General features: G+C 39.4%; 1 protein-coding gene across 2 annotated transcripts in view; it reads right to left on the reverse strand.

Annotated features, from left to right (window-relative positions):
- Nucleotides 1–18023, reverse strand: part of LOC141272546 (uncharacterized) — a 267040-nt gene extending 249017 nt beyond the window's left edge. For both annotated transcript variants that reach the window (XM_073683383.1, XM_073683390.1), the window contains exons 1-3: nucleotides 17804–18023; nucleotides 17302–17484; nucleotides 7745–7868 (exon numbers count right to left, since the gene is read on the reverse strand). In XM_073683383.1, coding sequence (XP_073539484.1) covers nucleotides 7745–7868; nucleotides 17302–17484; nucleotides 17804–17887 — 391 coding nt within the window. In that variant the 5' untranslated portion in view covers nucleotides 17888–18023. The remainder of the gene's footprint in view (nucleotides 1–7744; nucleotides 7869–17301; nucleotides 17485–17803) is intronic.
- Between the last annotated feature and the right edge of the window lie 7762 nt (nucleotides 18024–25785).

A 25785-nucleotide genomic window follows, 5' to 3' on the forward strand; every position in this document is an offset into this window, starting at 1 on the left:
GAAAAGGAGACAGGAGACAGAAAAGAGGATCAAACATGGCCCTAACAGTAAACTAAGGGCTAACTGACCCTACCTAGCGCGGAGGTTGGCACCCTATGGGGAACGAGAATGGCGCCCCCACTCACCGGCGGCTAACCCTCTCTAAAATAAACCCAAAAAGGCCCTCTATCTACAAAAATGGTATGAAAGATAGTTGTTCATTTAGGCCTGATGGTTTCAATGTCTTAAGCCAAAAAATCCATTTGCATTCTTTTTGTAGGATTTTTTGGTCCCAGTTACCACCTCTTGCAGAGGGTATAATCTTATCAATTCCCATAAACTGAATATAGTTGACATCACCCCCATGACTATCATTGATATGATTCGATACCGGGGTGTCACGTTTGTTAACAATGTCACGGACATGTTCTCTTATGCGCTTTCTAAATTCCCGTTTAGTCTTGCCCACATATTCCATGCCACAACGGCATGTGGCTTTGTATATTACTCCTGTGGTACGGCAATTAATGAAATGTCGTATGGTGTATTCCTTCCCGGTCACATTCCCCAGAAAGGACCTACCCTTCGTCACAGATTTACATGCACAGCAATTTCTACATCTGAAACAGCCCTTTGTTTCATTACCCAACCATGATGGATCAGAAGTCTCTTTGAAAAAACTGTGTACCAGCCTATCCTTGAGTGACCTACCCTTACAAAAAGTGATTTGAGGAGAGGGACCCACCGTCTCTCTAATGTCTGCATCCATGAGTAGAACAGGCCAGTGACGTCTAAGAATCTCTCTGACCCCTTTGGCCCAACTAGAAAAAGTGGTAATAAACCTAGAAACGTTGGCCTCTTCCTTGACAATCTTCGGGGTTAACAGAGTCTTACGATCTTTAATCAGTGAGTTATTGTAGGCTTCAGAAAGAATGTGTTTGGGATAGCCTCTCTCAATAAAACGTCCATGTAAGTCATTGGCCTGCTTTTTGAAAACACTGAGATCAGAGCAATTCCTACGTATCCTTAAATACTGTCCTTTTGGAATACCTCTTTTAAGAGGGCCCGGATGGCCACTCTCCCATCTCAGGAGAGAGTTTGTGGCTGTCAGTTTTCTGTAATTACTAGTGCTCAATTCGCCATTATCACTTCTCTGAATGCAGACATCAAGAAACGGCAGTTTATTGTAGTTACACTCATGTGTAAATCGTAAACCAATATTGCTCATATTGAGTTGTGTAACAAAATCACCAAAAAGAGTTTCAGATCCCCTCCAAGTGACAAGTATGTCATCAATATAGCGCAGCCAAACGATGACATTGTCACTCAGAGGGATGGCTGGTTCACAGAAGACCATAGTTTCCTTCCACCAGACCAGGAACAGGTTAGCATATGAGGGGGCACAAGGGCTCCCCATCGCAGTACCCCTGAGCTGGTGGAAGTACTTTTTGTCAAAAAGAAAAAAAAATTTTTTGAGACAAAATTCCAGAGTGTGCAGAACAAAGGTATTATGTCTGCTAAATTGACGACCTCTAGTACTTAAATAGTGGTCTATTGCTTGTAATCCCATCGTATGTGGAATGGAAGTATATAGTGCTTCTACATCAATGCTGCACAGTAACAGATCAGGTTCAAGGCAGATCCCATCTATTTTACTCAGAAGGTCTGTGGTGTCGCAAATATAAGAGCTCATTGATCCCACGAATGGTTTAGGTATCTGATCAAGATAAATACCCAGATTTTGTGTAATACTATTGGTTCCCGCCACTATAGGTCTACCCTTTAAGGGATTACAACCTTTATGGATCTTAGGAAAACATTAGAAAGTGGCCATGGTCGGGTATTCTGAATAAAGAAAATCTCTTTCCTTTTTGTCCAAAACTCCAGTGGCAACCCCCTCATCAACCAGAAGCCTCAGCTCCCTCATAAGACCTGTTGTGGGATTGGTGGCTACAACTTCATAACTAGTACGATCATTAAGTAACGTCATACATACATTTTTATAGTCCCCAGTATTCATTACTACTATATTCCCACCTTTATCAGATTTTTTAATAGTAATATTGGTATCACTTTCAAGATTACAGTGACTCTGCATTTCAAGTTTCGTTAAATTATACCTAGAAGAAGTTTTTGTAGAGGATAAGTCCATAATGTCTTTAGTAACAAAATCAAGAAAAACGTCTATAGATCCAGGGTCACCAGATGCCGGAGGCATATTTTTACTTTTATTTTTAAGGGTTGTAAAAGGACCATTCCCATCAAAAGCACAATTACTGTCTCCCAAATGATAGAGGAACCTCACATCCTGAAGTAAATCCTCTGCAATGCCTAATTCAGAACAGGTCCTCCTATTCTCCCGATTAAAGTGTTTTTTCCACCTCAATTTCCTAATGAAGAGATTGAGGTCTTTGATGGTTTCAAAATGATTGAAATCAGTAGTGGGGACAAAGGAAAGATGAAGAGATTGAGGTCTTTGATGGTTTCAAAATGATTGAAATCAGTAGTGGGGACAAAGGAAAGATCTTTACTCAAGATGCACATTTCTGTGTGGTTGATAGGCCTAGAGGATAAATGGCCTGCGATTCGTGTTCTGCAGCAGAGCTCCTGTGAGATTGATTAGATGAGGGGAGGGGGGACAAATATTTATTGTGTTTCGTATTAGGGGAGGTACCAGTTTTCAGCGGCCGCTGCGGGAATTTAGACGGTTGTACAGAGAATAATTATACTCTAAAAAACCGTCCCTTGGAGGAGATCTCCTACCACCTCCCCTATTGCCACGATTGCCCCCTCTCCCTCTTCCTCTACCTTTCAAGTATCTAGGCCGAGTTTCTGAATCAGAATTTTCTGTTTCAGAGGAAGAAATATCAGTCTCCGGTCCCCTCTGGGTACGTCCTATAGATATGGAATATGCTTTGTTGTCTCTGAACTCCTGAAGGTCTCTACTATATAGTCTATGCGTTCTTTCAGATGAAACTGAAATTTCTCTAGACCATTTTGGAGACCCAACTCCTTGTTTAGGAATTCGGGTTCTGCTGAGAATTTTTTTGTGATCTCAATCTGTTCTTTAAGAGATTCATTAAGATTGTGTAAATTGGTTCTTTCCTCTTCCAACTAAAGTTTCATAAGTCTCAATGAACTTTCTGTTGCTTCTTTTTCCCATTTAATCAATAAATTTGGATTTTTATAACGATAACCTGGTGACAAAGCAATCCTGAGGTGGCGTGGTACAATGCCTGATTTTATATAGTTATCTAGGCTTTGCACTTCCCACCATGATACAATTTGGTCTCTATAGGTCTTAGTGAGGTCCTTAAACGCTGTATTGAATGAAGGAGTATACCTTTTCTGTACAAAAGTACGGTCTGAAAAGACCTCCTTGGCCTCAGTGATCCATAATTTCGTATCTATACCTGTTGACAGGAAGCCTGCCATACTCCAGAAAAACTCCAAAATTAGCTAAAGTGGTACCCAATTGTTTATGATAATAAATAACATAGGGATAAAATATAACCTTTATTAGAAAAATTAATTAAAAAGGCCCAAAGTGAAATGTGCATCCAGAAATACAAGACGTACCATAAAGTACTTAAAAAAAAAATGCAAACAGGAAAAAATTCGCCAGTAGTACAGAGAATCCTGTGTACAGAAATGGTCAGAACATAACCTGTGAAAAGACCACTTCCCAGATAAAATGGTGGATTCTTTTACCACACTATCCTAGGGTCCACCAAATGACCATATCCTCACTAGCATAATTCCCATCAGTCAATAAACCAAATCAATATACATTATATTGAACAGGTATATACAGTTATATGAAAAAGTTTGGGCACCCCTATTAATCTTAAGCTTAATGTTTTATAAAAATTGGTGTTTTTGCAGCAGCTATTTCAGTTTGATCTATGTAATAACTGTTGGACACAGTAATGTTTCTGCCTTGAAATGAGGTTTATTGTACTAACAGAAAATGTGCAATCTGCATTCAAACAAAATTTGACAGGTGCATAAGTATGGGCACCTCACCAGAAAAGTGACATTAATATTTAGTAGATCCTCCTTTTGCCTCTAGTCGCTTCCTGTAGCTTTTAATGAGTTCCTGGATCCTGGATGAAGGTATTTTTGACCATTCCTCTTTACAAAACAATTCCAGTTCAGTTAAGTTTGATGGTCGCCGAGCATGGACAGCCCTCTTCAAATGATCCCACAGATGTTCAATAATATTCAGGTCTGGGGACTGGGATGGCTATTCCAGAACATTGTAATTGTTCCTCTGCATGAATGCCGGAGTAGATTTGGAGCGGTGTTTTGGATCATTGTCTTGCTGAAAGATCCATCCCCTGCGTAACTTCAACTTTGTCACTGATTCTTGAACATTATTGTCAAGAATCTGCTGATACTGAGTGGAATCCATGCGTCCCTCAACTTTAACAAGATTCCCGGTGCCGGCATTGGCCACACAGCCCCAAAGCATGATGGAACCTCCACCAAATTTTACTGTGGGTAGCAAGTGTTTTTCTCGGAATGCTGTGTTTTTTTGCCGCCATGCATAACGCCTTTTTGTATGACCAAACAACTCAATCTTGGTTTCATCAGTCCACAGGACCTTGTTCCAAAAAGAAATTGGCTTCTCCAAATGTGCTTTTGCATACCTCAGCCGACTCTGTTTGTGGTGTGCTTGCAGAAACGGCTTCTTTCGCATCACTCTCCCATACAGCTTCTCCTTGTGCAAAGTGCGTTGTATAGTTGACCGATGCACAGTGACACCATCTGCAGCAAGTTGATGCTGCAGCTCTCTGGAGGTGGTCTGAGGATTGTCCTTGACTGATCTCACCATTCTTCTTCTCTGCCTTTCTGATGTTTTTCTTGGCCTGCCACTTCTGGCCTTAACAAGAACTGTCCCTGTGTTCTTCCATTTCCTTACTATGTTCCTCACAGTGGAAACTGACAGGTTAAATCTCTGAGACCGCTTTCTGTATCCTTCCCCTGAACAACTATGTTGAATAATCTTTGTTTTCAGATCATTTGACAGTTGTTTTGAGGAGCCCATGATGCCACTCTTGAGAGGAGATTCAAATAGGAGAACAACTTGCAAGTGGCCTCTTTAAGTAGCTTTTCTCATGATTGCATACACCTGGCTATGAAGTTCAAAGCTCAATGAGGTTACAAAACGAAAAAAAGTGCTTTAGTAAGTCAGTAAAAAGTAGGTAGGAGTATTTAAAACAAGAAAATGATAAGGGTGTCCATACTTATGCACCTGTCAAATTTTGTTTGAATGCAGATTGCACATTTTCTGTTAGTACCATAAACCTCATTTCAAGGCAGAAACATTACTGTGTCCAACAGTTATTACATATATCAAACTGAAAGAGCTGCTGCAAAAACACCAATTTATATAAAACATTAAGCTTAAGATTAATAGGGGTGCCCAAACTTTTTCATACAACTGTATCTAATATATGACTGTGAGGGATAATGTGGGCTAGCTTAGTACATAAAGAAATAAGCTGAGCATATAGAAAAATGTTTTTTTTTCCACAATTTTTTGAAACAAAGCATATAACCACATATAAACAATATCACTTTGTGGTGTTACAAAGATACCATACAATCAAAGAGGAAACTTCAAAACTTATCTGATCCTCCATTAGTGATGGGTATGAAGTCTTAAATAGGCGGGCTCCCGACGCGTTTCCCTTTTGTCATCAGGGGAGTAAAAGTGCCCATAATCATGCCTCCATTCACTGGATATGTTAGACGGCTGGTACATTTTCCAAACTGATATGGTGCCTCTTATAGACATGCTGCACACTAACACTAGCGTTACACTTCCGGGTATGACATCACATCCTGTGCGCGAACTAACAGGACGCAAGAAAGATGACACCATCCGGTCTGTGGAACGCATATGGAGCGCACCATTCCTGCGCATGCGCAAACGATACTCAAGGATTATCTCACAAATATCACATGTCAGCGATGGGCGTGTTCAAAACATACACGCTCTTTATGGTAACGCACCAATCGCAGAGCTCCTTACGATATATCAGCGTCCTAAAGTGATCCAGTGAGCCCAAGGCCAGCAACCAATGGGGTCACCCCAGATCACATACCACAAAGTAATGTGCAGTACCTAGTCACAGTATAAAGTACATAACTGCGTGCACAGAGACGCAGGATCACCAAGGCCAGGATAGATGGTATACATATACATATTAGAACCAGGGGTCACTGAGCACGCATGGATCCGACACAGGATAAAATGTGGCAAGGTCAGAAAAGGAGACAGAAAATAGGATCTAACATGGCCCTAACAGTAAACTAAGGGCTAACTGACCCTACCTAGCGCGGAGGTTGGCACCCTATGGGGAACGAGAATGGCGCCCCCCACTCACCGGCGGCTAACCCTCTCTAAAATAAACCCTAAAAGGCCCTCTATCTACAAAAAAGGTATGAAAGATAGTTGTTCATTTAGGCCTGATGGCTGCAATGTCTTTTTTTTTTTGCAACTTTATTGCCAACACGCTGATTGGCTGCTCAGAGATGACCGACCAATCACAGCGATCGTTGACAGGGACAGGTGGGCAGGAAACGGTGCAGCTCCCGTATTGATGTACAGGGATGGTCTGCTGTCAGAGATAGCAGCCATCTTTACTCTGTCACTGCACGATTCTGCATGGTGACCGGAACCTGCCACGCCACACATATAGACCGATTTCCGGGAATGCACTTCCGGCAGCGCGCATGTTGTAGAGGGATTCAGGAAAACTTACATTTATTATCACCCTTATGCTGCCCGATGTCCCTGCAGGGCCAACACCTGCGTCATCATCCCACTTATGTAGCTTGGAGAAGACATTCTGATCGGACCTCATGAAGAGGAGGAGCGGACCGCCTGACACTTTGCTGTCCTTGAGCCCTTGAGGCGAGAAATCCTCGTCTCGCACATTCTGACATCATGTGATAAGGCTCTTTAACCCCTTCCTGATATCTGGTGCTCATGCATGGAGGATGCCGGGTGAGTGTCTGTGCAGAGAGCTCGGATTGCTGCTGTTTAACCACTTCACTGCTGCTGACAGCCTGACAGAGCCAGTGATTGGCACGAGAATGGAATAACCAATCAGTCACTTAATCGCAGGGTCCCAACAATGGGTTGTCATGATTTCCAGGGACCTGTAGAAGACCCCGGTCTCTACCGCCAAGGTTTTCCTATGAAGCCCGATATTAATAGGATTGAAGGTTCAAGTCAGGGCTGTGGAGTTGGTAAGCCAAACCTCTGACTCCTCAATATACCTGACTCCAACTCTGACTCCACAGTCCTGGTCACTACTGAGCATGTGCATAAAGCACAGCACCGATTCATCTCAACCGAAAGCCGAGATCCTGAGATCAGGAATAGAAGACATTTATAGGACATTTCAAAACTTTCCCAAAATCTTATGAAAACATTTACAGCTCATCCTGCATTGTACTGAATCCAACTTATTATATATTTTAGAAGTCGGAGTAGGTTCATTTTATATCGACTCCATAAAAATGAACACAGACTCAACAGCTTTGGTTCAAGGCTCCATTATTTTCGCACAAGGACGAAGACGACAGCGGAGAAACCGCGACTCACAGATCAGAAGAGAATAATCAGGGAATGAAAGCTGTGAGAAAATGTAGAGAAAACCAGAGCAAGTCTGGAGAAAAATCATCTATTATAGGACGAGCCCGAGAGACGTCATCACATCCCCCGGAGCCAACAAGAGTCTCCTCTCACCTGGTGATGTCAGAGGCCGGAGCTCGTCCATCATCACCTCCTGGTACCGATCCTGGTGTCCTTCTAGATACTCCCACTCCTCCATGGAGAGATAGACAGCGACGTCCTGAAACCTTATAGGAACCTGACAACAACGACACCGTCATCACCCAGAATCCTCCAGTGCTGTCCTGTATAATGTCCCAGCAGTCACCTCTCCACTCATCACCCAGAATCCTCCAGTGCTGTCCTGTATAATGTCCCAGCAGTCACCTCTCCGCTCATCACCCAGAATCCTCCAGTGCTGTCCTGTATAATGTCCCAGCAGTCACCTCTCCGCTCATCACCCAGAATCCTCCAGTGCTGTCCTGCATAATGTCCCAGCAGTCACTTCTCCGGTCATCACCCAGAATCCTCCAGTGCTGTCCTGTATAATGTCCCAGCAGTCACAGCTCCGCTCATCACCCAGAATCCTCCAGTGCTGTCCTGTATAATGTCCCAGCAGTCACCTCTCCGGTCATCACCCAGAATCATCCAGCGCTGTCCTGTATAATGTGCCAGCAGTCACCTCTCCGCTCATCACACCAGAATCCTCCAGTGCTGTCCTGTATAATGTCCCAGCAGTCACCTCTCTGCTCATCACCCAGAATCCTCCAGTGCTCTCCTGTATAATGTCCCAGCAGTCACCTCTCCGGTCATCACCCTGAATCCTCCAGTGCTGTCCTGTATAATGTCCCAGCAGTCACCTCTCGGGTCATCACCCAGAATTCTCCAGTGCCGTCCTGTATAATGTCCCAGCAGTCACCTCTCCGGTCATCACCCAGAATCCTCCAGTGCTGTCCTGTATAATGTCCCAGCAGTCACCTCTCAGCTCATCACCGAGAATCCTCCAGTGCTGTCCTGTATAATGTCCCATAAGTCACCTCTCCGCTCATCACCCAGAATCCTCCAGTGCCGTCCTGTATAATGTCCCAGCAATCACCTCTCCGCTCATCACCCAGAATCCTCCAGTGCTGTCCTGTATAATGTCCCAGCAGTCACGTCTCCGCTCATCACCCAGAATCCTCCAGTGCTGTCCAGTATAATGTCCCATAAGTCACCTCTCCGCTCATCACTCAGAATCCTCCACTGCGGTCCTGTATAATGTCCCAGCAGTCACCTCTCCGGTCATCACCCAGAATCCTTCAGTGCTGTCCTGTATAATGTCCCAACAGTCACCTCTCCAGTCATCACCCAGAATCCTCCAGTGCCATCCTGTATAATGTCCCAGCAGTCACCTCTCCGGTCATCACCCAGAATCCTCCAGTGCCGTCCAGTATAATGTCCCAGCAGTCACCTCTCCGCTCATCACCCAGATTCCTCCAGTGCTGTCCTGTATAATGTCCCAGCAGTAACCTCTCTGCTCATCACCCAGAATCCTCCAGTGCTGTCCTGTATAATGTCCCAGCAGTCACCTCTCCGCTCATCACCCAGAATCCTCCAGTGCTGTCCTGTATAATGTCCCAGCAGTCACCTCTCCGGTCATCACCCAGAATCCTCCAGTGCCGTCCTGTATAATGTCCCAGCAGTCACCTCTCCGGTCATCACCCAGAATCCTTCAGTGCCGTCCTGTATAATGTTCCAACAGTCACCTCTCGGGTCATCACCCAGAATACTCCAGTGCCGTCCTGTATAATGTCCCAAAAGTCATCTCTCGGGTCATCACCCAGAATCCTCCACTGCCGTCCTGTATTATGTCCCAGCAGTCAAATCTCCGATCATCACCCAGAATCCTTCAGTGCTGTCCTGTATAATGTCCCAGCAGTCACCTCTCCAGTCATCACCCAGAATCCTCCAGTGCAGTCCTGTATAATGTTCCAACAGTCACCTCTCCGGTCATCACCCAGAATCCTCCAGTGCTGTCCTGTATAATGTCCCAGCAGTCACCTCTCCGGTCATCACCCAGAATCCTCCAGTGCTGTCCTGTATAATGGTCCAGTAGTCACCTCTCCGCTCATCACCCAGAATCCTCCAGTGCTGTCCTGTATAATGTCCCAGCAGTCACCTCTCCGGTCATCACCCAGAATCCTCCAGTGCTGTCCTGTATAATGTCCCAGCAGTCACCTCTCGGGTAATCACCCAGAATCATCCAGTGCTGTCCTGTATAATGTCCCAGCAGTCACCTCTCCGCTCATCACCCAGAATCCTCCAGTGCTGTCCTGTATAATGTTCCAGCAGTCACCTCTCCGATCATCACCCAGAATCCTCCAGTGCTGCCCTGTATAATGTCCCAGCAGTCACCTCTACGCTCATCACCCAGAATCCTCCAGTGCTGTCCTGTATAATGTCCCAGCAGTCACCTCTCCGGTCATCACCCAGAATCCTCCAGTGCTGTCCAGTATAAGGTCCCAGCAGTCACCTCTCCGGTCATCACGTAGAATCCTCCAGTGCTGTCCTGTATAACGTCCCAGCAGTCACCTCTCCGCTCATCACCCAGAATCCTCCAGTGCTGTCCTGTATAACGTCCCAGCAGTCACCTCTCTGGTCATCACCCAGAATCCTCCAGTGCTCTCCTGTATAATGTCCCAGCAGTCAACTCTCCGGTCATCACCCAGAATCCTCCAGTGCTGTCCTGTATAACGTCCCAGCAGTCACCTCTCCGGTCAACACCCAGAATCCTCCAGTGCCGTCCTGTATAACGTCCCAGCAGTCACCTCTCCGGTCATCACCCAGAATCCTCCAGTGCTCTCCTGTATAATGTCCCAGTAGTCACCTCTCCGCTCATCACCCAGAATCCTCCAGTGCTCTCCTGTATAATGTCCCAGTAGTCACCTCTCCGCTCATCACCCAGAATCCTTCAGTGCTGTCCTGTATAATGTCCCAGCAGTCACCTCTCCAATCATCACCCAGAATCCTCCAGTGCTATCCTGTATAATGTCCCAGCAGTCACCTCTCCAGTCACCACCCAGAATCCTCCAGTGCTGTCCTGTATAATGTTCCAGCAGTCATCTCTCCAGTCATCACCCAGAATCATCCAGTGCCATCCTGTATAAGGTCCCAGCAGTCAACTCTCCGGTCATCACCCAGAATCCTCCAGTGCTGTCCTGTATAATGTCCCAGCAGTCACCTCTCCGGTCATCACCCAGAATCCTCCAGTGCTCTCCTGTATAATGTCCCAGCAGTCACCTCTCCGCTCATCACCCAGAATCCTACAGTGCTGTCCTGTATAATGTCCCAGCAGTCACCTCTCCGTTCATCACCCAGAATCCTCCAGTGCTGTCCTGTATAATTTCCCAGCAGTCACCTCTCCGCTCATCACCCAGAATCCTTCAGTGCTGTCCTGTATAATGTCCCAGCAGTCACCTCTCCGGTCATCACAGAGGATCATCCAGTGCTGTCCTGTATAATGTCCCAGCAGTCACCCAGAATCCTCCAGTGCTGTCCTGTATAATGTCCCAGCAGTCACCTCTCCAGTCATCACCCAGAATCCTCCAGTGCCGTCCTGTATAATGTCCCAGCGGTCACCTCTCAGCTCATCACCCAGAATCCTCCAGTGCTGTCCTGTATAATGTCCCAGCAGTCACCTCTCCGGTCATCACTCAGAATCCTCCAGTGCTGTCCTGTATAATGTCCCAGTAGTCACCTCTCCGGTCATCACCCAGAATCCCCCAGTGCTGTCCTGTATAATGTCCCAGCAGTCACCTCTCCGTTCATCACCCAGAATCCTCCAGTGCTGTCTTGTATAATGTCCCAGCAGTCACCTCTCCGGTCATCACCCAGAATCCTCCAGTGCAGTACTGTATCATGTCCCAGCAGTCACCTCTCCGGTCATCACCCAGAATCCTCCAGTGCTGTACTGTATCATGTCCCAGCAGTCAACTCTCCGGTCATCACCCAGAATCCTCCAGTGCTCTCCTGTATAATGTCCCAGTTGTCACCTCTCCGCTCATCACCCAGAATCCTCCAGTGCTGTCCTGTATAATGTCCCAGCAGTCACCTCTCCGCTCATCACCCAGAATCCTCCAGTGCTATCCTGTATAATGTCCCAGCAGTCACCTCTCCAATCATCACCCAGAATCCTCCAGTGCTATCCTGTATAATGTCCCAGCAGTCACCTCTCCAGTCACCACCCAGAATCCTCCAGTGCTGTCCTGTATAATGTCCCAGCAGTCATCTCTCCAGTCATCACCCAGAATCATCCAGTGCCATCCTGTATAAGGTCCCAGCAGTCACCTCTCCGCTCATCACCCAGAATCCTTCAGTGCTGTCCTGTATAATGTCCCAGCAGTCACCTCTCCGGTCATCACCCAGAATCCTCCAGTGCTGTCCTGTATAATGTCTCAGCAGTCACCTCTCCGGTCATCACCCAGAATCCTACAGTGCTGTCCTGTATAATGTCCCAGCAGTCACCTCTCCGTTCATCACCCAGAATCCTCCAGTGCTGTCCTGTATAATTTCCCAGCAGTCACCTCTCCGCTCATCACCCAGAATCCTTCAGTGCTGTCCTGTATAATGTCCCAGCAGTCACCTCTCCGGTCATCACAGAGGATACTCCAGTGCTGTCCTGCATAATGTCCCAGCAGTCACCCAGAATCCTCCAGTGCTGTCCTGTATAATGTCCCAGCAGTCACCTCTCCAGTCATCACCCAGAATCCTCCAGTGCCGTCCTGTATAATGTCCCAGCGGTCACCTCTCCGGTCATCACCCAGAATCCTCCAGTGCTGTCCTGTATAATGTCCCAGCAGTCAAGTCTCCGGTCATCACCCAGAATCCTCCAGTGCTGTCCTGTATAATGTCCCAGCAGTCACCTCTCCGGTCATCACCCAGAATCCTCCAGTGCTGTACTGTATCATGTCCCAGCAGTCACCTCTCCGGTCATCACCCAGAATCCTCCAGTGCTGTCCTGTATAATGTCCCAGCAGTCAACTCTCCGGTCATCACCCAGAATCCTCCAGTGCTGTCCTGTATAATGTCCCAGCAGTCACCTCTCCGCTCATCACCCAGAATCCTCCAGTGCTGTCCTGTATAATGTCCCAGCAGTCACCTCTCCGGTCATCACCCAGAATCCTCCAGTGCAGTACTGTATAATGTCCCAGCAGTCACCTCTCCGGTCATCACCCAGAATCCTCCAGTGCTGTACTGTATCATGTCCCAGCAGTCAACTCTCCGGTCATCACCCAGAATCCTCCAGTGCTGTCCTGTATAATGTCCCAGCAGTCACCTCTCCACTCATCACCCAGAATCCTCCAGTGCTGTCCTGTATAATGTCCCAACAGTCACCTCTCCGCTCATCACCCAGAATCCTCCAGTGCTGTCCTGTATATTGTCCCAGCAGCCACCTCTCCGGTCATCACCCAGAATCCTCCAGTGCTCTCCTGTATAATGTCCCAGTTGTCACCTCTCCGGTCATCACCCAGAATCCTCCAGTGCTGTACTGTATCATGTCCCAGCAGTCACCTCTCCGGTCATCACCCAGAATCCTCCAGTGCTGTCCTGTATAATGTCCCAGCAGTCACCTCTCCGGTCATCACCCAGAATCCTCCAGTGCTGTCCTGTATAATGTCCCAGCAGTCACCTCTCCGCTCATCACCCAGAATCCTCCAGTGCTGTCCTGTATAATGTCCCAGCAGTCACCTCTCCGGTATCAGCCAGAATCCTCCAGTGCAGTACTGTATAATGTCCCAGCAGTCACCTCTCCGGTCATCACCCAGAATCCTCCAGTGCTGTACTGTATCATGTCCCAGCAGTCAACTCTCCGGTCATCACCCAGAATCCTCCAGTGCTGTCCTGTATAATGTCCCAGCAGTCACCTCTCCACTCATCACCCAGAATCCTCCAGTGCTGTCCTGTATAATGTCCCAGCAGTCACCTCTCCGCTCATCACCCAGAATCCTCCAGTGCTGTCCTGTATATTGTCCCAGCAGCCACCTCTCCGGTCATCACCCAGAATCCTCCAGTGCTCTCCTGTATAATGTCCCAGTTGTCACCTCTCCGGTCATCACCCAGAATCCTCCAGTGCTGTACTGTATCATGTCCCAGCAGTCACCTCTCCGGTCATCACCCAGAATCCTCCAGTGCTGTCCTGTATAATGTCCCAGCAGTCACCTCTCCGGTCATCACCCAGAATCCTCCAGTGCTGTCCTGTATAATGTCCCAGCAGTCACCTCTCCGCTCATCACCCAGAATCCTCCAGTGCTGTCCTGTATAATGTCCCAGCAGTCACCTCTCCGGTATCAGCCAGAATCCTCCAGTGCAGTACTGTATCATGTCCCAGCAGTCACCTCTCCGGTCATCACCCAGAATCCTCCAGTGCTGTACTGTATCATGTCCCAGCAGTCAACTCTCCGGTCATCACCCAGAATCCTCCAGTGCTGTACTGTATCATGTCCCAGCAGTCAACTCTCCGGTCATCACCCAGAATCCTCCAGTGCTGTCCTGTATAATGTCCCAGCAGTCACCTCTCCACTCATCACCCAGAATCCTCCAGTGCTGTCCTGTATAATGTCCCAGCAGTCACCTCTCCAATCATCACCCAGAATCCTCCAGTGCTGTCCTGTATAATGTCCCAGCAGTCACCTCTGCAGTCACCACCCAGAATCCTCCAGTGCTGTCCTGTATAATGTCTCAGCAGTCACCTCTCCGGTCATCACCCAGAATCCTACAGTGCTGTCCTGTATAATGTCCCAGCAGTCACCTCTCCGTTCATCACCCAGAATCCTCCAGTGCTGTCCTGTATAATTTCCCAGCAGTCACCTCTGCGCTCATCACCCAGAATCCTTCAGTGCTGTCCTGTATAATGTCCCAGCAGTCACCTCTCCGGTCATCACAGAGGATACTCCAGTGCTGTCCTGTATAATGTCCCAGCAGTCACCGAGAATCCTCCAGTGCTGTCCTGTATAATGTCCCAGCAGTCACCTCTCCAGTCATCACCCAGAATCCTCCAGTGCCGTCCTGTATAATGTCCCAGCGGTCACCTCTCAGCTCATCACCCAGAATCCTCCAGTGCTGTCCTGTATAATGTCCCAGCAGTCACCTCTCCGGTCATCACCCAGAATCCCCCAGTGCTGTATTGTATAATGTCCCAGCAGTCAAGTCTCCGGTCATCACCCAGAATCCTCCAGTGCTGTCCTGTATAATGTCCCAGCAGTCATCTCTCCGGTCATCACCCAGAATCCTCCAGTGCTGTACTGTATCATGTCCCAGCAGTCACCTCTCCGGTCATCACCCAGAATCCTCCAGTGCTGTCCTGTATAATGTCCCAGCAGTCACCTCTCCGGTCATCACCCAGAATCCTCCAGTGCTGTCCTGTATAATGTCCCAGCAGTCACCTCTCCGCTCATCACCCAGAATCCTCCAGTGCTGTCCTGTATAATTTCCCAGCAGTCACCTCTCCGCTCATCACCCAGAATCCTTCAGTGCTGTCCTGTATAATGTCCCAGCAGTCACCTCTCCGGTCATCACAGAGGATACTCCAGTGCTGTCCTGTATAATGTCCCAGCAGTCACCCAGAATCCTCCAGTGCTGTCCTGTATAATGTCCCAGCAGTCACCTCTCCGCTCATCACCCAGAATCCTCCAGTGCTGTCCTGTATAATGTCCCAGCAGTCACCTCTCCGGTCATCACCCAGAATCCTCCAGTGCAGTACTGTATCATGTCCCAGCAGTCACCTCTCCGGTCATCACCCAGAATCCTCCAGTGCTGTACTGTATCATGTCCCAGCAGTCAACTCTCCGGTCATCACCCAGAATCCTCCAGTGCTGTACTGTATCATGTCCCAGCAGTCAACTCTCCGGTCATCACCCAGAATCCTACAGTGCTGTCCTGTATAATGTCCCAGCAGTCACCTCTCCGTTCATCACCCAGAATCCTCCAGTGCTGTCCTGTATAATTTCCCAGCAGTCACCTCTCCGCTCATCACCCAGAATCCTTCAGTGTTGTCCTGTATAATGTCCCAGCAGTCACCTCTCCGGTCATCACAGAGGATACTCCAGTGCTGTCCTGTATAATGTCCCAGCAGTCACCCAGAATCCTCCAGTGCTGTCCTGTATAATGTCCCAGCAGTCACCTCTCCAGTCATCACCCAGAATCCTCCAGTGCCGTCCTGTATAATGTCCCAGCGGTCACCTCTCAGCTCATCACCCAGAATCCTCCAGTGCCGTCCTGTATAATGTCCCAGCGGTCACCTCTCAGCTCATCACCCAGAATCCTCCAGTGCTGTCCTGTATAATGTCCCAGCAGTCACCTCTCCGGTCATCACCCAGAATCCCCCAGTGCTGTCCTGTATAATGTCCCAGCAGTCAAGTCTCCGGTCATCACCGAGAATCCTCCAGTGCTGTCCTGTATAATGTCCCAGCAGTCACCTCTCCGGTCATCACCCAGAATCCTCCAGTGCTGTACTGTATCATGTCCCAGCAGTCACCTCTCCGGTCATCACCCAGAATCCTCCAGTGCAGTCCTGTATAATGTCCCAGCAGTCACCTCTCCGGTCATCACCCAGAATCCTCCAGTGCTGTCCTGTATAATGTCCCAGCAGTCACCTCTCCGGTCATCACCCAGAATCCTCCAGTGCTGTCCTGTATAATGTCCCAGCAGTCACCTCTCCGGTCATCACCCAGAATCCTCCAGTGCTGTCCTGTATAATGTCCCAGCAGTCACCTCTCCGGTCATCACCCAGAATCCTCCAGTGCAGTACTGTATCATGTCCCAGCAGTCAACTCTCCGGTCATCACCCAGAATCCTCCAGTGCTGTCCTGTATAATGTCCCAGCAGTCACCTCTCCACTCATCACCCAGAATCCTCCAGTGCTGTCCTGTATAATGTCCCAGCAGTCACCTCTCCGCTCATCACCCAGAATCCTCCAGTGCTGTCCTGTATATTGTCCCAGCAGCCACCTCTCCGGTCATCACCCAGAATCCTCCAGTGCTCTCCTGTATAATGTCCCAGTTGTCACCTCTCCGGTCATCACCCAGAATCCTCCAGTGCTGTACTGTATCATGTCCCAGCAGTCACCTCTCCGGTCATCACCCAGAATCCTCCAGTGCTGTCCTGTATAATGTCCCAGCAGTCACCTCTCCGGTCATCACCCAGAATCCTCCAGTGCTCTCCTGTATAATATCCCAGCGGTCACCTCACCGGTAATCACCCAGAATCCACCAGTGCTGTCGTGTATAATGTCCCAGCAGTCACTTCTCCTCTCATCACCCAGAATCCTCCAGTGCTGTCCTGTATAATGTCCCAACAGTCACCTCTCCGTTCATCACCCAGAATCCTCCTGTGCTGTCCTGTATAATGTCCCAGCAGTCACCTCTCCGTTCATCACCCAGAATCCTCCGGTGCTGTCCTGTATAATGTCCCAGCAGTCACCTCTCCGCTCATCACCCAGAATCCTCCAGTGCTGTCCTGAATAATGTCCCAGCAGTCACATGTCCGGTCATCACCCGGAATCCTCCAGTGCTGTCCTGTATCATGTCCCAGCAGTCACCTCTCCGGTCATCACCCAGAATCCTCCAGTGCTGCCCTGTATAATGTCCCAGCAGTCACCTCTACGCTCATCACCCAGAATCCTCCAGTGCTGCCCTGTATAATGTCCCAGCAGTCACCTCTCCGCTCAGCAGCTCAATCATCTTGTTGCTGAGCTCTAGGATCTTCTTCTTCTTCCTCTCATGTATCGGGGGGTGCGGGGGAGGCTCTGTGATGGGGTCCGGGCTCCGCCCTCCTGACTCCTGGAGATGGATGATGGGAGTCACACCCTCCCCCGGTGTCTTCCTCACTATTGTGTAATCCTGTGTATGGAGAGAGACACTTAGGGAGAAGAATTCCTTCCCGACTCCAGATCTGACAATCAGTAGAAATCCCGGGATCAATAACCGTCTCCAGTAATCTGGGGCCATAACCTGGAATATTATTACACTCAGGACAGACATCCAGGCCCCTCTACAGCTCTTATAGGGAATCCCCATGACAACTCCTCCTGGCAGAGAGCTGCACACAATCACTGCTCTTACAGTAAAGAATCCTTCTCTTCCTCTCCTGGATTTCCTCTTCCCGATGTCGGACTTGTTACATAACACAATAAAGCTGATAGAAATGTAGAGGAGTTACCTCTCCGCTCAGCAGGGAGATGATCTCCAGGGTGAAGTGTAATAATCTTCTGGTGGTCTCGTCCTTGTCCATCCTCGGGGTCATTCAGGAGAAGGAGGGATGAACACTGGATCAGCTGGAGGGATCTCGTCCTGCCGGCTGATAACAGAGAGCAAGAGCTGCACACAACCAGGACGGAGCTGCAGCACTGAGAGCGGGAGGACCTGTGGTGACGTCACCGCCATGTGATCAGTGGACGGAGCTCAGGAGGGAAGTGGTGAAGGACCTGTGGTGACGTCACCGCCATGTGATCAGGGGGCGGAGCTCAGGAGAGAAGTGGTGAAGGAGCTGTGATGAGGATCCGGTCATGTGACAATGATGACGTTCCTCAGCTCCTCCCCTCAGTGCTTCAGACTCCTCCTCCTTGTTCTGGCCCCTGTTGGTCGCGGCTGCTCCTGTCAGAGTCTCCTCCAGTGTGGAGTCAGCGGTGCCCGGATGGAGGTTGTTCAGGTCTCTGCCCCCTGCACTGTCTATAAGGACGAGCTGATACCAGAATGCAACAGCGGAGACACCGGCGCAACAGCAGTATTATTAGTGTATTATATACAGTATATTTATGTATACATTTATAGTTATTATATACAGTATTATTAGTATATTATATACAGTATATTTATGTATACATTTATAGTTATTATATACAGTATTATTAGTGCATTTTATACAGTATATCTATGTATACATTTATAGTTATTATATACAGTATTATTAGTGTATTATATACAGTATATTTATGTATACATTTATAGTTATTATATACAGTATTATTAGTATATTATATACAGTATATTTATGTATACATTTATAGTTATTATATACAGTATTATTAGTGTATTATATACAGTATATTTATGTATACATTTATAGTTATTATATACAGTATTATTAGTGTATTATATACAGTATATTTATGTACACATTTATAGTTATTATATACAGTATTATTAGTGTATTATATACAGTATATTTATGTATACATTTATAGTTATTATATACAGTATTATTAGTGTGTTATATACAGTATATTTATGTATACATTTATAGTTATTATATACAGTATTATTAGTGTATTATATACAGTATATTTATGTATACATTTATAGTTATTATATACAGTATTATTAGTGCATTTTATACAGTATATCTATGTAGACATTTATAGTTATTATATACAGTATTATTAGTGTATTATATACAGTATATTTATGTATACATTTATAGTTATTATATACAGTATTATTAGTATATTATATACAGTATATTTATGTATACATTTATAGTTATTATATACAGTATTATTAGTGCATTTTATACAGTATATCTATGTAGACATTTATAGTTATTATATACAGTATTATTAGTGTATTATATACAGTATATTTATGTATACATTTATAGTTATTATATACAGTATTATTAGTATATTATATACAGTATATTTATGTATACATTTATAGTTATTATATACAGTATTATTAGTGTATTATATACAGTATATTTATGTATACATTTATAGTTATTATATACAGTATTATTAGTGTATTATATACAGTATATTTATGTATACATTTATAGTTATTATATACAGTATTATTAGTGTGTTATATACAGTATATTTATGTATACATTTATAGTTATTATATACAGTATTATTAGTGTATTATATACAGTATATTTATGTATACATTTATAGTTATTATATACAGTATTATTAGTGTATTATATACAGTATATTTATGTATACATTTATAGTTATTATATACAGTATTATTAGTATATTATATACAGTATATTTATGTATACATTTATAGTTATTATATACAGTATTATTAGTGTATTAAATACAGTATATTTATGTATACATTTATAGTTATTATATACAGTATTATTAGTATATTATATACAGTATATTTATGTATACATTTATAGTTATTATATACAGTATTATTAGTGTATTATATACAGTATATTTATGTATACATTTATAGTTATTATATACAGTATTATTAGTGTATTATATACGGTATATTTATGTATACATTTATAGTTATTATATACAGTATTATTAGTGTGTTATATACAGTATATTTATGTATACATTTATAGTTATTATATACAGTATTATTAGTGTATTATATACGGTATATTTATGTACACATTTATAGTTATTATATACAGTATTATTAGTGTACTATATACAGTATATTTATGTATACATTTATAGTTATTATATACAGTATTATTAGTGTATTATATACAGTATATCTATGTACACATTTATAGTTATTATATACAGTATTATTAGTGTATTATATACGGTATATTTATGTATACATTTATAGTTATTATATATAGTATTATTAGTGTATTATATACGGTATATTTATGTAGACATTTATAGTTATATACAGTATTATTAGTGTATTATATACAGTATATTTATGTATACATTTATAGTTATTATATACAGTATTATTAGTGCATTATATACAGTATATTTATGTATACATTTATAGTTATTATATACAGTATTATTAGTGTATTATATACAGTATATTTATGTATACATTTATAGTTATTATATACAGTATTATTAGTATGTTATATACAGTATATTTATGTAGACATTTATGGTTATTATATACAGTATTATTAGCGTATTATATACAGTATATTTATGTATACATTTATAGTTATTATATACAGTATTATTAGTGTATTATATACAGTATATTTATGTATACATTTATAGTTATTATATACAGTATTATTAGTGTATTATATACAGTATATTTATGTAGACATTTATAGTTATTATATACAGTATTATTAGTGTATTATATACAGTATATTTATGTAGACATTTATAGTTATTATATACAGTATTATTAGTGTATTATATACAGTATATTTATGTATACATTTATAGTTATTATATACAGTATTATTAGTGTATTATATACAGTATATTTATGTAGACATTTATGGTTATTATATACAGTATTATTAGTGTATTATATACAGTATATTTATGTATACATTTATAGTTATTATATACAGTATTATTAGAGTATTATCTACAGTATATTTATGTATACATTTATAGTTATTATATACAGTATTATTAGTGTGTTATATACAGTATATTTATGTAGACATTTATAGTTATTATATACAGTATTATTAGTGTATTATATACAGTATATTTATGTAGACATTTATAGTTATTATATACAGTATTATTAGTGTATTATATACAGTATATTTATGTATACATTTATAGTTATTATATACAGTATTATTAGCGTATTATATACAGTATATTTATGTATACATTTATAGTTATTATATACAGTATTATTAGAGTATTATATACAGTATATCTATGTATACATTTATAGTTATTATATATAGTATTATTAGTGTATTATATACAGTATATCTATGGATATATTTATAGTTATTATATACAGTATTATTAGTGTATTATATAGAGTATATTTATGTATACATTTATAGTTATTATATACAGTATTATTAGTATATTATATGCAATATATTTATGTATACATTTATAGCTATGATATACAGTATTATTAGTGTATTATATACAGTATATTTATGTAGACATTTATAGTTATTATATACAGTATTATTAGTGTATTATATACGGTATATTTATGTATACATTTATAGTTATTATATACAGTATGATTAGTGTATTATATACAGTATATTTATGTATACATTTATAGTTATTATATACAGTATTATTAGTGTATTATATACAGTATATTTATGTATACATTTATAGTTATTATATACAGTATTATTAGCGTATTATATACAGTATATATATGTATACATTTATAGTTATTATATATAGTATTATTAGTGTATTATATACAGTATATCTATGGATATATTTATAGTTATTATATACAGTATTATTAGTGTATTATATAGAGTATATTTATGTATACATTTATAGTTATTATATACAGTATTATTAGTATATTATATGCAATATATTTATGTATACATTTATAGCTATGATATACAGTATTATTAGTGTATTATATACAGTATATTTATGTAGACATTTATAGTTATTATATACAGTATTATTAGTGTATTATATACAGTATATTTATGTAGACATTTATAGTTATTATATACAGTATTATTAGTGTATTATGTACAGTATATTTATGTAGACATTTATAGTTATTATATACAGTATTAGTATATTATATACAGTATATTTATGTATACATTTATAGTTATTATATACAGTATTATTAGTGTATTATATACAGTATATTTATGTATACATTTATAGTTATTATATACAGTATTATTAGTGTATTATATACAGTATATTTATGTAGACATTTATAGTTATTATATACAGTATTATTAGTGTATTATGTACAGTATATTTATGTAGACATTTATAGTTATTATATACAGTATTATTAGTGTATTATATACAGTATATTTATGTAGACATTTATAGTTATTATATACAGTATTATTAGTGTATTATATACAGTATATCTATGTATACATTTATAGTTATTATATACAGTATTATTAGCGTATTATATACAGTATATTTATGTATACATTTATAGCTATTATATACAGTATTATTGGCGTATTATATACAGTATATCTATGTATACATTTATAGTTATTATATACAGTATTATTAGTGTATTATATACGGTATATTTATGTATACATTTATAGTTATTATATACAGTATTATTGGTGCATTATATACAGTATATTTATGTATACATTCATAGTTATTATATACAGTATTATTAGTGTATTATATACAGTATATCTATGTATACATTTATAGTTATTATATACAGTATTATTAGTGTATTATATACAGTATATCTATGTATACATTTATAGTTATTATATACAGTATTATTGGTGCATTATATACAGTATATTTATGTATACATTCATGGTTACTATATACAGTATTATTAGTGTATTATATACAGTATATCTATGTATACATTTATAGTTATTATATACAGTATTATTGGTGCATTATATACAATATATTTATGTATACATTCATAGTTATTATATACAGTATTATTAGTGTATTAAATACAGTATATCTATGTATACATTTATAGTTATTATATACAGTATTATTGGTGCATTATATACAGTATATTTATGTATATATTCATAGTTATTATATACAGTATTATTAGTGTATTATATACAGTATATCTATGTATACATTTATAGTTATTATATACAGTATTATTAGTGTATTATATACAGTATATTTATGTATACATTTATAGTTATTATATACAGTATTATTAGTGTATTATATACAGTATATTTATGTAGACATTTATAGTTATTATATACAGTATTATTAGTGTATTATATACAGTATATCTATGTAGACATTTATAGTTATTATATACAGTATTATTAGTGTATTATATACAGTATATTTATGTATACATTTATAGTTATTATATACAGTATTATTAGTGTATTATATACAGTATATCTATGTATACATTTATAGTTATTATATACAGTATTATTAGTGTATTATATACAGTATATTTATGTATACATTTATAGTTATTATATACAGTATTATTAGTGTATTATATACAGTATATTTATGTATACATTTATAGGTATTATATACAGTATTATTAGTGTATTATATTCAGTCTATCTATGTATACATTTATAGTTATTATATACAGTATTATTAGTATATTATATGCAGTATATTTATGTATACATTTATAGCTATTATATACAGTATTATTGGCGTATTATATACAGTATATCTATGTATACATTTATAGCTATTATATACAGTATTATTAGTGTATTATATACAGTATATTTATGTATACATTTATAGTTATTATATACAGTATTATTAGTATATTATATGCAGTATATTTATGAATACATTTATAGCTATTATATACAGTATTATTGGCGTATTATATACAGTATATCTATGTATACATTTATAGTTATTATATACAGTATTATTAGTGTATTATATACAGTATATTTATGTATACATTTATAGTTATTATATACAGTATTATTAGTGTATTATATACAGTATATTTATGTATACATTTATAGTTATTATATACAGTATTATTAGTGTATTATATACAGTATATTTATGTATACATTTATAGTTATTATATACAGTATTATTAGTGTATTATATACAGTATATTTATGTATACATTTATAGTTATTATATACAGTGTTATTAGTGTATTATATACAGTATATTTATGTATACATTTATAGTTATTATATACAGTATTATTAGTGTATTATATACAGTATCTTTATGTATACATTTATAGTTATTATATACAGTATTATTAGTGTATTATATACAGTATATTTATGTATACATTTATAGTTATTATATACATTATTATTAGTGTATTATATACAGTATATTTATGTATACATTTATAGGTATTATATACAGTATTATTAGTGTATTATATACAGTATATCTATGTATACATTTATAGTTATTATATACAGTATTATTAGTATATTATATGCAGTATATTTATGTATACATTTATAGCTATTATTTACAGTATTATTGGCGTATTATATACAGTATATTTATGTATACATTTATAGCTATTATATACAGTATTATTAGTGTGTTATATACAGTATATTTATGTATACATTTATAGTTATTATATACAGTATTATTGGCGTATTATATACAGTATATCTATGTATACATTTATAGTTATTATATACAGTATTATTAGTGTATTATATACAGTATATTTATGTATACATTTATAGTTATTATATACAGTATTATTAGTGTATTATATACAGTATATTTATGTATACATTTATAGTTATTATATACAGTATTATTAGTGTATTTTATACAGTATATTTATGTATACATTTATAGTTATTATATACAGTATTATTAGTGTATTATATACAGTATATCTATGTATACATTTATAGTTATTATATACAGTATTATTAGTGTATTATATACAGTATATTTATGTATACATTTATAGTTATTATATACAGTATTATTAGTGTATTATATACAGTATATTTATGTATACATTTATAGTTATTATATACAGTATTATTAGTGTATTATATACAGTATATTTATGTATACATTTATAGTTATTATATACAGTATTAGTGTATTATATACAGTATATTTATGTATACATTTATAGTTATTATATACAGTGTTATTAGCGTATTATATACAGTATATTTATGTAGACATTTATAGTTATTATATACAGTATTATTAGCGTATTATATACAGTAAATCTATGTATACATTTATAGTTATTATATACAGTATTATTAGTGTATTATATACAGTATATTTATGTATACATTTATAGTTATTATATACAGTATTATTAGCGTATTATATACAGTAAATCTATGTATACATTTATAGTTATTATATACAGTATTATTAGTGTATTATATACAGTATATTTATGTATACATTTATAGTTATTATATACAGTATTATTAGTGTATTATATACAGTATATTTATGTAGACATTTATAGTTATTATATACAGTATTATTAGTGTATTATATACAGTATATCTATGTATACATTTATAGTTATTATATACAGTATTATTAGTATATTATATACAGTATATCTATGTATACATTTATAGTTATTATATACAGTATTATTAGTGTATTATATACAGTATATTTATGTATACATTTATAGTTATTATATACAGTATTATTAGCATATTATATACAGTATATTTATGAATACATTTATAGTTATTATATACAGTATTATTAGCGTATTATATACAGTATATTTATGTATACATTTATAGTTATT

The sequence above is a fragment of the Phyllobates terribilis genome, unplaced genomic scaffold (assembly GCF_046119375.1).
Source record: "Phyllobates terribilis strain yellow unplaced genomic scaffold, ASM4611937v1 Scaffold_1__5_contigs__length_1240528914, whole genome shotgun sequence".
Classification (NCBI taxonomy): domain Eukaryota; kingdom Metazoa; phylum Chordata; class Amphibia; order Anura; family Dendrobatidae; genus Phyllobates; species Phyllobates terribilis.